The sequence below is a fragment of the Chanos chanos genome, chromosome 8 (genome assembly GCF_902362185.1).
Source record: "Chanos chanos chromosome 8, fChaCha1.1, whole genome shotgun sequence".
Taxonomy (NCBI): domain Eukaryota; kingdom Metazoa; phylum Chordata; class Actinopteri; order Gonorynchiformes; family Chanidae; genus Chanos; species Chanos chanos.
The window spans coordinates 2,007,778-2,021,752 of record NC_044502.1 but is presented as its reverse complement, the minus strand read 5'-3'; the positions used below and the strand labels follow the sequence as shown (position 1 = coordinate 2,021,752).

At 42.4% G+C, this 13,975-nt stretch overlaps 1 protein-coding gene across 1 annotated transcript in view; it reads right to left on the bottom strand.

The window, feature by feature from the left end:
* The window catches only part of spega (striated muscle enriched protein kinase a), a 43,047-nt gene that overhangs the window by 7,250 nt on the left and 21,822 nt on the right, over positions 1-13,975 (bottom strand). Inside the window, exons 8-31 of the mRNA XM_030781728.1 lie at positions 13,247-13,335; positions 12,585-12,760; positions 12,026-12,286; positions 11,218-11,376; positions 10,784-10,973; positions 10,238-10,467; positions 9,637-9,756; positions 8,752-8,856; positions 8,188-8,394; positions 6,772-6,895; positions 6,246-6,418; positions 5,888-6,000; positions 5,569-5,737; positions 5,042-5,141; positions 4,540-4,740; positions 4,366-4,423; positions 4,195-4,272; positions 3,804-3,976; positions 3,683-3,709; positions 3,409-3,561; positions 3,263-3,305; positions 3,039-3,107; positions 608-2,933; positions 216-365 (exon numbers count right to left, since the gene is read on the bottom strand). Of these exons, the coding sequence (XP_030637588.1) occupies positions 216-365; positions 608-2,933; positions 3,039-3,107; positions 3,263-3,305; positions 3,409-3,561; positions 3,683-3,709; positions 3,804-3,976; positions 4,195-4,272; positions 4,366-4,423; positions 4,540-4,740; positions 5,042-5,141; positions 5,569-5,737; positions 5,888-6,000; positions 6,246-6,418; positions 6,772-6,895; positions 8,188-8,394; positions 8,752-8,856; positions 9,637-9,756; positions 10,238-10,467; positions 10,784-10,973; positions 11,218-11,376; positions 12,026-12,286; positions 12,585-12,760; positions 13,247-13,335 (5,494 nt within the window). The remainder of the gene's footprint in view (positions 1-215; positions 366-607; positions 2,934-3,038; positions 3,108-3,262; positions 3,306-3,408; positions 3,562-3,682; positions 3,710-3,803; positions 3,977-4,194; positions 4,273-4,365; positions 4,424-4,539; positions 4,741-5,041; positions 5,142-5,568; positions 5,738-5,887; positions 6,001-6,245; positions 6,419-6,771; positions 6,896-8,187; positions 8,395-8,751; positions 8,857-9,636; positions 9,757-10,237; positions 10,468-10,783; positions 10,974-11,217; positions 11,377-12,025; positions 12,287-12,584; positions 12,761-13,246; positions 13,336-13,975) is intronic.

The window sequence follows — 13,975 nt, the reverse complement described above, 5'->3', positions numbered from 1 at the left end:
ATGGGGAGAGCATGCAAACTCCACACAGAAAGGACCCTGACCGCCCGGCCAGGGATCAAACCCAAGACCTTCTTACTGTGAGGTGACAGCGCTACCCACTGCACCACTGTGCCACCCTTCATCCAGTTCAGTGTATTTTAATTTGATGGGGACATCAGCTATCAGATATCTGTGAAGGATTAATCATCAAAGTATAAGCATAATCAGAGACATACCAGAAGCAGATCGGATATACTGGTTTCCAGCTTGGCTGCCATCCTCTCTGATACTTATTGAGGAAACACTAGACTGGGATGATGATTTGTCCTTCTTATTTCTGGACAACCCCCATCTGTCCCACCGTGACCTGCGTTCGCTCTCTGGAGCTGCCAAAGATTACATTTGTTAATTTTATAAAGGTCTGTTGACCTATACCGAAGTAAACATGTAGCACTGTCGTGCAAAAGGAAACAGCATGATGTGATCGCGCTGTACATTGTAAATAACAATTAAAATAGCACTAGAAGTTTTAATTAACTATAATATCCTCAAGAACCTCGAGAAAAAACAAAACAAAACAAAAACAAAATAGCACTGTAAATGGATCAAGCAATTAAAAGTTTCTTACTTCGAGGCTTTAGAGACTGACTGCTGGATGTAGAATCCAGTGAGTCCTTGGACTCTGCAGCACAAAACTGCGATGCTAATTGGTTCTCGGGAATGTCCATTTTTTTCAGGCTGCTCCCCTCAGAAAGAGAATGACGAAGGCGAGCCGTCAACGGAGCTTTCTTGCTTTCTGATTTGGCTTCTTTTTCTCCCTCTCTGTCCGCTGACTGGCTCCGGCCCCGCAAGGCAAAACTGGATACTTTTGATTCAAACCTTTTACGCATTGCCAGAACAGGGGATTCACTGACCTTCTTAGTCTCTGTTTTTTCCTCATCATTTGATATGTCTGTTTTCACAGTGGACTTCGGTTCCTTACTCTCTTTTCTCTCGTCTGATCGACTGCGTATTCTCTCAGATATGCCTGCAACCTTAGACTCAAACTTCAGTTTCATTGCTAAGACTGGTGAATCAGAGACCTTCTTGCTTTCCTTAACCCCCTCTGTTTCCTTTTCACGATCAATGCTATTCATCTCAACTTTTTTGTCTAAAGACTTGCTGCGACCTAGAGCCCAGGAGACTCTTTTTTTGCCAGCAGAACTATCGATGGTCTCTTCCTTCTGCTTTTCGTCCTTCTTGTCTATAAACTGGGGTTTTTTTGCACGCATTGAGAGCCTGCCAATCAGGCCAAGGCCAGGGTCCTTTTCCACATCTCTGAGGTCTTGGACAGACTTGGACTTTTCCTGTAGTCCCCTAGACACAAACTCCAGAGGTGCACCAGTGGGTCCAGGTCGATAAACTTGTTCACCTGAATTTTGGGGTAAAATTACTGATTTTTCTTCAGATCTGGCTCTTGTCAGGCGCTTCAGGCCACGGGTCAAAGAGGATTCTCGCTTCTTGAACCTTGCCTCAAAAACTGCTTCTGAATCAATGTCCTTAATATCTGTCCTAAGGACTGGCTGGTGAGCCGGAGTCAGGTTTGTAGGTTTCGTGGGTGAGGCAGGTGATGCCACTTTTGCAAAAACAGCAGGGTGTTCGGTTGATAAAGGAGCTTCTGGCTGTGAGATTTTTAAGATCGAGGTTGGTTTTGGGGTAACTGGGGAAACATCCTTGCTGTTTAGCTGCGAGGTCTTAGAAATGATTATTTGTTCAGTGCTATCATCCAGGGACTTTGCGGCAGATCCAGGATCTTCAGTCCTCTTGCTTTTCTCATTGTCCTCTGATGGAATCGTATGGGTCTTTGGAGGGTAATGCTCACCCTGGTCCATATTCAATTGCACAGAAGTTCTCTGTCCTTCCCTCTGAGGATGCTTCAGCTCTAGGTCTGAAGCTGTTCGTTTGGAGGATATTTCCCTTGGAGAGGCAGGCTGGGATTCCAACTTGGTCTTCTCTGTGACAGTCAGCGCGGCTGTTGCCTCCTGCGATTTCAGATCCCCATTCTTGGTGGATGGAATTTCAAGCGGGGCTCCAGATCGCCGGTGCAAAGGCATAGGTTCAGGGTCGCCCTGACTGAAGGAGACACTTTTACGGGATGCCTTGTTCTTTGGGGAGCCTTCACCCGGGCTCTCAGTGGAAACTGCCCCAGAAGCACCCATTCTTGCCCTGCGCAAGTTGCGGTCCAGAGATGAAGTGCGTCTCTCGTTATCAACACCAAGCGTTTCCAGTAATGGACCACGAAGACCACTCATCTTCTTGTCCACAGACCCTCCCCTGAGTAGTCTCTGTCTCATGAGCTCCAGTTTTAGAGCATAGTCTTCCTTACTCAGTTTGCTCAGGTTTGGACTAGTGTTCTTACAAGGCAACTCCATAGACAAAGCCTTCTTAAGATTCTTTTGGTCATCCTCTGGAGCCTCCTCAACAGCTCCCTCTTCAGGTGTAATGTGGAGTAGCAGAGCACTGTCTGCAGAGCTTCCCCTGCGCATCAGTGCCCTTTTGGACTTAGCAGTTGGCTGTTCCGCATCCATGCTTGAGCCCTTCTTTAAAGGTATCTGTTTATCCTGATCCTGTTCTGTGGGCTCTTCATCAATAATTCTGCTTGACGGGTCAGTTATTGTAGTGTCCTCCCTGTGCCGGACACCTGTCTGATAATTGAGTTTGGGCTCTACAACAACATCGTCATCGTCATGTATTTCCGTGAGGGACATCCGAGAGCCCGAGAATACCATAGTAAGAGGCATAGGGATGAAGGGTAACTCATCAATGTCCTCGTCTGAGTCAGAGGAAGATGATGGCGGCGGCGACCCCTCTTTGAGGTTTCTGGGCACAGCAAGGGATACATGGCTGGATGAGTCATCCAGCAGCTCAGGGATGGACCTCATCACCATTTTTGATTTATAGCTGATGAGTGAACGCTTTGAGAGATGGAAAAACAACGTAAGTAAAACGAGAGGGCAGCGACATTTAATATCTGTTGCTTTTTATAACAGCGGTGATTTAGCGCCAAGTTACGTACATACCTGCCATTTCCTCCTGGCCAGAACCTGTTTGTGCATTGATGTGCTGATACTCTTTCCTTTAGTCAAAGTCTGTGTGGAAAAGCCAATGTGTGTTTATTTGTATAGTTATAAGCACTCCATGAATTCAGGACTATATTTAAATTGGGCCATAATAAAATCGTAATAACATTACTCATTGTTTTGACACTCCATTGAAATTGAAAACACTTTAAAATTCATTGTACCTTGAACCAGGGATGACGCAAACATTCTGTGACATTGGGCCTCCTGGGAAACAAAAATTATGAGGCAAGGATTTTAAGTGCAGAGTAAAAACTCGAGTGCCTAACTGAATATTTTAGTACAATAGAACAGAAACATTTCCACTTACAGTCTATCTGCCACAAGGAGTTTAATAACAAAACCTTTGGCTTCTCTGCACAGGTCTGCAAACATACTCTCCTCAAAGGCCACGTTATAGTTTCTGATGTTGAGCAAAGTGCCTCTGTCATTCTCCCCAGCAAATGGAGAAACTCCAGTAAGACTGCAATGGAGGTATATTGTTGATTAAATTTGACTGTGTTCTAAACACCTTGGGGGGGCATACCAGGTTAATTATGTTCATTATTTAAAATTTTAAAAAAAGGAAAGAGAAATCGACTTACCACAAGTATGTTATGACTCCAACTGGCCTGAGGAAAAACAAAAGCAAGTTAAGATTTGCAAGATGACGGGATGACAGACGTGTTTTTTACAGCGGAAAAAAAATGGAACCACGTAAGATACCAAATATCTGTTGCCTTGGAGACAGGTGTTTGATTGACGATTTCAGGAGCGATGAATTCGGGAGTGCCATATCTGCAGTACTGGTCCTCGTTCTGCGTGAGCTTCAAGGCATTGCCAAAGTCACAGATCCGAATCTGATCACTTCTTCTGTCTGCCATCAGAATGTTTTCAGGCTATAGCACAGAGACATCCATTAATCAATACACTGATGTTTAAAAAAAATTAATGTTCAATTACTACGTAATGGCTTCATGCCTAGTGACGACAAACAAAATAAAATGAATCGAAAGGCACAATTTAATCACTACAGATTAAAATAGGATTGAATAAAAACTGGCACTCCAAAACACAATGGCATTTTTCCAGCTCCGTTGCACGACAGATATTTTACCTTGATGTCTAGATGAACAATGTCATTTTGATGAAGGTAGCAGATTCCCTCCAGAAGCTGTCTAATTGTAGACCGGATCTACAGAAGAAATAGATGACCGATCAAGTCACGCTGTTTATTTCTGCACACAGTCATGCTACAATGTGCATGTAAGTGTGAAAACAAACTCACCTCTGATTCTAAAATGGTGGTTTTCTTTGTTAGTCTTTCCATGAGCTCCTCATGGCATCTTCAGATCATAGTAAAGGATCAACGAGTGTAACACTTTATCCTTTCTCTTTTTAAGTCACTTTGGAACATAACACAACTGTACATGTGGGTTTTGCGGCAACAGAATAAGGATACAGTTCAGTAATGATGACTAAAAAGTTCTTCCTCTCAAAGGCATCGTGGAAATACAGGATCCGGTCATGGTCCAGCTCAGACAGTATGCTCATTTCTCTCAGGGCGGCGGTTTTCCGTTTGCCCCTTGTAGAGATGAACTTGGCAGCGTATTCCACCTTCCCTGCTTTTAACGTCACTCGTTTGACATAAGAAGAGGTCCCCCTGTGAACAAAGGAAAAGTATTATCAAAATAACTAACTAACTAAATAAATAAATCATTTTTCTCATATATATATGTACATATATAATGAAAAATGATGTCCCTTTCCAAAGCTATTCTTATAATAATTAAAATAATATCATATTATATAATAATATATTAAAAACAATACTGTGAATGTAAAGGATGAATTTTTCCATGATTTAAAAACAAAAAAGAAATATATGAATAAGCTAAACGCCTCCCAAAACAAATCATTTCACACTGATTGAAAACTTCAAATTTTATTTCAGTTTTACTCACCGGCCAATTTCCTTGTGTAAGTCATAATAATCGGTGAGCCTGCGCATCTTCCTCAGTATAGTCTCCTCATCCTCGATCTCCTCTTCCACCTCATGTTTGGCTGTGAACAGATGAACATGAAAACGTACAGTTTGTGTGTCTATCTATACAAAAAAAAATAGCCAAAAGACTCACAGTACAGTTTTCACTGGCAGTAAATATACATGTTTTATGTTGTGTACTGTGGAGTGCATGGTGAAGTTTAAAGTAACACGTTAGTGTTTAGTTACAATGTTAGTACTTTCTAATTGTCTGTACATACTTTTAATAATGTCCCATTGAATCCTACTAAGTAATCTGCAGCATTTGAATATACAAATAATGACCAGCAATAGTCAATATGACTCTGACCACACACCAGCTGCAGTATTGCAAAAAATACATATTTATGTATAAATGAATGTGATTTACAGTCAAAAAGATCTTATCGCTGATCACAGCTATGTAATGCAAACAGGTCAGTGCTGAACATAAGTATTGTTGTTTACCTGTGAGGACAGTAAGTTCTGCTTTGCAGGATGTTGACCCGGCTAGATTCTTAGCAGTGCAGGTGTAGACTCCTGAATCTTCCTGCCTAGCATTAAGTACGACTAGAGAGCACTCTCTCTCATCGTACACAAAAGTGAAATGGTTGCTCTCAGAAAGCTGGATGTTGTCCTGTTGAGGAAAAGATTAAGCAACAAAAAAAACAAAACAAAACAAAGCAAAACAAAACAAAACAAAACAAAAAAACGAAAGGTCCAAGTGAGAAGATTATGTAAGGGAAAACAGGTGCAGTTTCTGAGCAGATTGAGAGTAATGACATACTTTATACCACAAGATGTCAGGGTCGGGTTTGCCATCAACGACAACAGCAAACCGCGTCGTTTCACCCACACACACATCCAGGTCCTCCATTATCGTCTCAAACATTGGTGGTGCTGACACGGGCGAAAAACAACAGAGTCACAGCAGTGATCCAGTTCCTTATTGGGTACTTCTTTCCCTTAAAATATCCAGTATAGAAATAAGGGCCTTGCTAAATCGGTTTTGTGTTTCATTCTGTACACTGTGGCATTTAAAGCGGATTGTGGTACAGAGTGATACATTTCGTTAATTGCTGGCATTTAATGTCAGAGAGTTTTACTTTTTTAATCATTTTAATGAAAGAGAAAGGGTTAATTACCTGCCATCGCTAGCTGCAGGGTGCAGAGGTCACTGCCGTACTGATTGGTTGCCATGCAGATGAGCTGACCAATGTCGCTGCTTTTCACCCTGACGATTCTCAGAGAGTGTTGGTCATCATCGGGCATGCTCAGTTCGACTGTTCCCGGTTTATGGGTGAGCATCACTCCTCTCCTACAGCACACATTTCGACAACACATTCAGCAACCTTGGGCCAGCACATCTACATACAGTTTAATTATTATAAGTGCTTTTAGTGACAGCAATGGCCTGTAAACATATAAAACACACACACACACACACACACAGTCTCTTAAGATAACATCTCCAGATTTCGTTTCTCTATCCATTTTACTGAAGGCCATTCTTTAATCTCCAGAAAGCACTGGAGGGTTATTATGGAAAAGAAAGTTTCTCTGGTTAGGAGCGAGATCCGGGGGAAGAAATCTGAGGAGAGATTTGTCTCAAAGAGTTTTCTCTCGTGCGCCTTGGCTTTTATCAAGCAGAGAAACTCTTTGACCACTTACTTTTTCCAGGTAACTGTTGCCTGAACGTGATTGAGTGTGATTGTGATGTTCACTGGCTGATTCTCCACCACATACACAACATCGGGCTTGTCAAGGATGACCGGGGCTTTCCGTAAATACTGACCTGAGAACAGTCCAGAGATCAGACTGGTTATTACAGCTAATGATAAGTTGTCTTCAAATACGCAACTCACAGCATACGAAAGAGTAGCATGTCAAGGAATTTTTCAAAGTCTAGATCATTTTTGTCTAGTTCTATAAACAACCACAAAGTAAGGTAATGTGGTATCACAGCTCTCTCCCTATTCACCCAATACACCAAAATCAGGACTTCAACACTATATTGATTTAAGCATTAGTGGGGAGGGGTTGTTGTGAACCCTGGTACTTTGAGTGGATCACTTGTATTTAACACAAAATAGTGTGAATGGTTGTGCCTAAACTGACTTCAGTGTCTGAATCTGCATCATACATTCATACATTCTCACCAGGGCTCTCAGGAGTTTGGACAAGTCAAAATCTACATAAATTTGCAGCTGTTTGCAACAGCTGGCTAAGCAGCACACCTCAGGCAATTTTCAGCCGTAAACGGCCGAGGTACAGACCAAGGAATGGAGAGAAAATATTATCTGGCAGGTGTCGGGATCAGCAGGGTGATGGCAATCTGCCTAATCACCTTTCAGACATTTTAATGCTCAGTTTTTTGAGCGACATGAATAATTCACAAAAACATGATTAGTCTTGCTAGTCTGAATGAGGAAAGAATGAAAAATTAACGACATGACTGATGAGCAGAGAAAAACCCGCTTCACAAAACCTGAGGAAGAAACTCACTGCAAAGAGCCTTATTTTCAAACAAAACAAATTCCCCTGGTAATCACACACAGCTATGATCAGGTGCAGATAAAAGCCAAATTCAGTGTGGGCAAACAGAACTAGCATACCGTAACGACACTCGAAAACAGCAAGATAAGCCATGAAAAAAAGAACAGTTTGAGAATAAATTGTCAAAAAAAGTTTTCCTTATCTCTGCGCACTGGGGCTTTGCCAATTTAGTGCTATGTCAGTCAGTTTAGTGGGTAATAAGATGTGAAATATTCAGAGACATGTTATGGTATTCCATTAACAATCCGATTTGATCTCCACTCTCAAACCTGTGGCAGGGTGAATTTGCCATTACATTTAAAATCATTGGGAAACAGGAATGAGAGAGAACAGCAGACAATGCAGCCCACGACGCTGATAAAATCATTAAAACAGCCCAAAGCGTCTTTTACTGTACGCACTGAATGCAATCAAAGTACCTACTTCAGCTAATCAGCATAAAACAATTTCAAAGACACTTCACTTGCTACCAGTACATCACTCAAAGACCTAAATATACATGCATCAAACCAATGAAGAGCTTGCTGGTACCTCTGTCAATAAGCTGGACCAGATCGGTTGGTTGAGACGGCTTGCTGAAGGTTTTCCCGGTGCTGCTTAGGACCCTGAAGGCATAGCGAACACTCTTAGAGAGCGCGGTGACCGTGTAAGAGGTCTCCCTCAGATTGGAAGCTATGGTAGTCCACTGGATAGAGCCCAAGGCTTGCTGCTGGACAGTATACACAAGGGAACCGGGATCTGTGACAAAAGAAATAAAAGCACGCTCAGCAGGTCTCCAAAAGATTAAAGCTGCCAGAGGCTTCCAGTCAAGGGAACTGGGATGTATAAAGAACCCGACAACACCAACAATCCAACGTATGAGGCAAACACAGAGCATGAGTCAGAGCACATGAGGATGAAGTCATTCGAGAGAACAAATCTTGCTTGTCAATGGCCTTCACAAGAAATTAAAGTCTGATTTTAACCCTCAAACAATCAGTGATGTACAGACACGGATAGAAACAACAACAACAACAAAAAACGAGGGCCAGAGCTAACAATTATTCTTGATAAAAAGTGTTAAATAAACATTCGATAAAGTGCTCACAGACCAACCTATGGAAGGATCAAGGTTCTTGGGTTTTTTCCAGCTTAAGGTGATGGTTCTCCCAGTTATAGACTCTATCACTGGAGGCCCATCTGGAGGCTCCGGATGGACATCTGTCAGAAGAGACAACAGCGTGTCAGAAAACCTCTAGATCTGGAAATCTTTAGGGTTCATCATAACATATCAGATTCCTCCAGGCACACGAGAGATCGCTCACGAGATAACTATTAATACGTTTATTTTGATAGAGAACAGTAGCAATCAGGCCAATCTAATGTTTATTAAATAGTCGTTGGGCTGCCCTATTGTAAAATAAAGAAGAACGGCAAAGGTTGCCAACTGTTATGTATCCTGCTTGACACTCTTGCAGTCGGCCTCTGTCTCCGTCTTCCGTAAAGAAATATCACGCCACTTAAATCCCCAGTGGTCACTGCACCACTAACTCCACTCTCTGTCAGCTATTTATGTAAATCTTTGGCAAACAGAGGCAGAGACTGCAGATATTTTGGCAGATATTTTTCTGTTCAGCACTTAAGAAAGCAGTTCTGCTTCAACACTGGTCACTGACCAATCACAACAGATCAGATTCAGCAGCTACGTCCACTATGCAGCAAACAACAACAGCAACAACAACAACAACAACAACAAAAATTTAGCTCAGTAGGTAGCGTGAGGTTAGAGATCTGAGAGTCTCATTCTACTGTTAACACAAAGAGACTCCTTGGATAGCAAGGTATCGTATTATAATTAGCTCGTGCAAAGTTTCATAAAAGAAGAAGAATCTCAGTCTAGCCAGCTGACTGAAATCAGAAACCTTAAAGTAGAAAATGACACTGCTGTCTGGTGTTATTACAGAGAAACTGAACATCACTTCTGAGACTCATTTGCCTTACCTGTAACATACAGGTGAGCGTAGCAGGCAGCCTTGCCTACTTTATTGGAAATAACCGTCTTATAGACGCCGCTGTGACCATGACACACTGACCGAATGACCAGGCTGTGGACATCCCTGTCTAGAGGACAGAGAATACAATACGAGGATAGATCAGACAGTGACTGTACTAAAAACGTCGGAAAGGATACATGACTTGGTCAAACAGAAATGCTACGGGCCAATGCAGATATTTCCGTCTTTGCCCATCAGATCAGCTCTAGAGGAAAGCACAGCTCATGGTGCACTGAGAAACCAGCTACATTAAAGCGATGTTTGAGATGTCACAAAATCAAAAGACCCACTGCTGATGGGGGAATGCATTGTGTGTAAATAATTCATGTAGGTGATGTTAACAGCACTTGCAACTAAAAGAACTCACATGGCTTACATAACCGCTTACATAAAAAGATCAAAAATAAACACTCAATGCAGTGCATTGTCATTTCGAGATACTTATTCACAGCTTGGTTTCTGCTTGGCAAAAATGGAGCAGATAAACAGCTTTGATGAAAAGAAGTTTGCTGAGCATTTCTAACCATACACTGTTATGGTCCCCTTACACTGTGTCATCTTCCCGTCGTCCGAGCTGTCAATCTTCTTCCCGTTGTGGTACCAGGCGATGGTGGGGTACGGCATTCCAGAAACCTTACATTTGAGCACCGCTTCCTTCCCCTCTATCACTTCCAGGTCACTCAGAGGTTTCACAAAGTCTGGCATGGTCCTTCGCTCCACCTCATTCTCCAGCACCTCTGGCTCCTCAGGGATGGAGGGCATCTTCTCCAGCTTTGCCCTGAGGATAGAGGAAGTTCCAGAGATTACGAAAACGAAAGATAATCCCTCTTTCTCCTATTCTTACCTGTTTTTCATGCAAGGCCCAAGGTAAAAAGAAAAAAAAAAAGGTTATTTTTAAGTTCAATTTCAGCTAACGCAAATGCAAAAGATCCAAACAAAATAGCACATTGATGTTTGGTCTTATAGGAAGAGCCAGAGAACCCTAAAGATCAGAGAGTGACTCCATGCTGAAATCACTTTTTAAAACTGAACTTAGTCCCTTGCTGACTAAGGCTATGGTACGTGGTAGAGATTCTGACCAATCGCGTTCTTACATGTGTGATGACACAGATGGGCGTGGTTCCTGGACACAGAGCTGGGCGGAGCTCTCTGCCTGTCCGTGAACGTTGCGGGCAGTGGCTGTGTAGGAGCCTTTGCTTTCTTGAGTGACGTGCGTGATGATGAGAGAGTGACGTCCGCCCTCTTTCACAATGCGGACATTCTCAGTCTCGACCACCTGTTGCTCTGAGAGAGACAATGAAGCATTTTCATTTGCATGGTGCCGAAAACAGCACAATGACACAATTCTTTTATCTTTTTATTATCTTTTATTACAACACGACACAACACAACACAACACAACACAACACAACACAACACAACACCACACAACACAACACAACACAACACAACATATCAAAGCTTAGCTGCTATTGTGTGTAGTAAAATGGTAACAAAACGTGAAATGGTTGACATTAAAGATTCTCACCACAGTGCCTCCACGTGACGTCTGGAGGAGGCGAGCCGCTGACCTTGCAGTCGAAACGTGCCGTCCTGCCCTCCACGACCTCCAGCGTCTCCAGGTCATGGGTGAAGAGAGGTCCCTGTGATGGGATGACTCTGAGCTGAGCACTGGTGACCAGTTCCTCTGTACGGCAGTGATCATTATAGGAGATAAAACCCCACAGTTAGACCAGCCGATACAGGAGGTACACAGTAAGACCACGGTATTCTCACTTGGACATTAGAGAGAAGTGGATCATTTGAAACCACTGTTTAGGCTCAGTGCTCTTTGGAGAGATTTTGAAGTGTACTGTATTATGAACGAGCTATGGCATATGGTTCTTTTGGACTTTTAAGTTTGGAGAAATGCTAAATACTTTACTGTATTTGGAGAAATGCTAAATACTTTACTGTATTGCACTGAATTGGGAATCAGTCTGCTTATGGATCTGAAGAGTGGCACATTTCTGGAGAAATTTTGACATATATCATGTTTCTAAAGGCAAATCAACACATATGGAACAGTGTTTCTCAAACATTTCCTCAGGTTCAAAACAGCTGAGTCAGTCAAGCAAGGCCTTGCTTATTGGTTTAATCAGGTAGAGTTGAGTGCATGTGTACAACACATACATCAAAATGGCAGACAGAATCATGCTGTAGAAAATGATATATTGATAGCATATTTCTGTTTATTTTATAAACAAAGCGATCAACATGCATGTATATTTTTATATGTACAGTTCTCTGCAGTTTTGCCATAACTGCGTCACAGAACTCGACACATGCTTTCTCACCTGTCGCAGTGCTGAGTTTGCATGTGTAATTGCCGCTGTCGTCCTCGTGAACAGATCTGAGCAGCAGACAGCATCTTTTCCCATCAAAGTGCATCTTGCAGTCCAGCAGAGCTGGCAAGGTCAGCTTCCCATTGGCCAGCCAATCAACTTCCACCTCAGGTGGTCCGGTCACGTGACATTCAAACAGGGCTGTCTCACCTGCTCGAACCGACACATCCTGCACTGGCCTGGTGACGGCCAATGGCGCCTGAGTGGGCAGAGCTACAGACCAAAAAAGAAAAGAGAGAGAGAGAGAGAGAGAGAGAGACTGCATTGCTACAGGTTGCCATGGAGACCGCAGGCCATAGCACGTAATGTGGTTTAGAGGGTGTGCAGACTGATACCAGGATTGTAGTCTGTACCTCTGCATTAAGCTTTCATAGAAACAAAACACAGCCACTGTCCTTAATATATTCTCTCTCTCTCTCTCCCTCCCTCTCTCCTTTCCTTTGTTTGTTTGTTTGTTTCTCTCTTTCTTTCTCTTTCTCTCTCGGTCTTACTCTTCTTTTCTGTCTCTCACCTTTTACTTCTAGTCTGCATGCGGTCTGCGCTGTTCCGTGTTTGTTAACGATTTTGCATGTGTAAACACCAGCGTCATTCCTCTGGGCGCATTTGATTTTCAGGTTCCATTTGCCGTAATCCGTCTCGTGTATACCACATTTGTCATCTGTCTGAATCCTCATCCCATCTCTCAACCTGAAAACAAAGGCACAGACATCCTGTATTCAGATTCAGATCAGATCCGGTTCTAACCTGTTTCATTTTAAATGAAAAAAAAACCCCAAAACATTTCCTGTCAGAGTCAAAAAGAGAGTAGATTTAACTTTAGAAGTACCACATAATAGTAAGGCAGAGAACAGGGAGGTGTCCCATTAAAAATTAAATACATATGCTTTTGAAAGTTTGTCTTGTGTGTAACACAGTGTGGACCACATTCATTTTTAGATTATTTTAAATTAAGATATTCATTCAAATTAAATTAAATCAAATTAAGATATTTTTAATATTATAACACACAGAATACATTGTTTCAAAATATGAAGTGTCACAACACACAACTGCAACTGACTGACCAATAAATAAATGAATATATTAAAAAGTTTAAGTAAATGATTATGTGTATGGGTAATGAAGAGAATTAACAGAATAAATGAATACAATAAGGAGACATAAATAATTCACCAGTGGACTGTTGGTTGGGGCTGACCGCAGACCTGGACTGACATCCCGACCTCTTGGCCTTCTATCACTGTCTGGTCTCCGAGGGCAACCTGTCATTGACGACGAGAAAGACACCTCTCTAGACATCAGCCAGTTTAACGAACCGGTTACGTGCACATACATATCTCAGTCAGCCATATAAACAGTGCTTACCCTAGACAAAGCTGCGTGCTCGCGGCCATAATATTTAGCATAAACTTGGCACAGCGGTAGCAATAACGTAAGGATGATTTATAGCCGTGTTACGCTGTCGTATCATTTCACACGCCGAATAGCTCAGCTTACGCTATAAACGACGTGAGCTACTTTATGCACGACACGCATCTCTTACAGACTCTCCGTCTGAGAACTGGCAGCGCTTTGCAAACGTCGTAAGCGGTTGGAAATACTCTGTCAGTACCGTATCGTTCTGTGAATGTTTGCCTTTGTCTCCTGTTCCGCTCAGCTGCGTTTCACTAAGCGCGCTAGAATGAGGCAGCATGTACATGTATCTGATAGAGAAAAATCTTTATACTCTTTTTTTACGGCTGAGGTAGTGTGATCTGTAGTTTTTTTTTTAAACATCTCTGCTCACAAAGAAAAAGAAAAGTGTGCTTAGCCACTGTATGAAGAGGAGCGTGCGGAATGTGAAACGCGACCTGTGAAGGTCAGGGAAACCTGAGAAGCTTTGAACTGTTATAATATCACGTT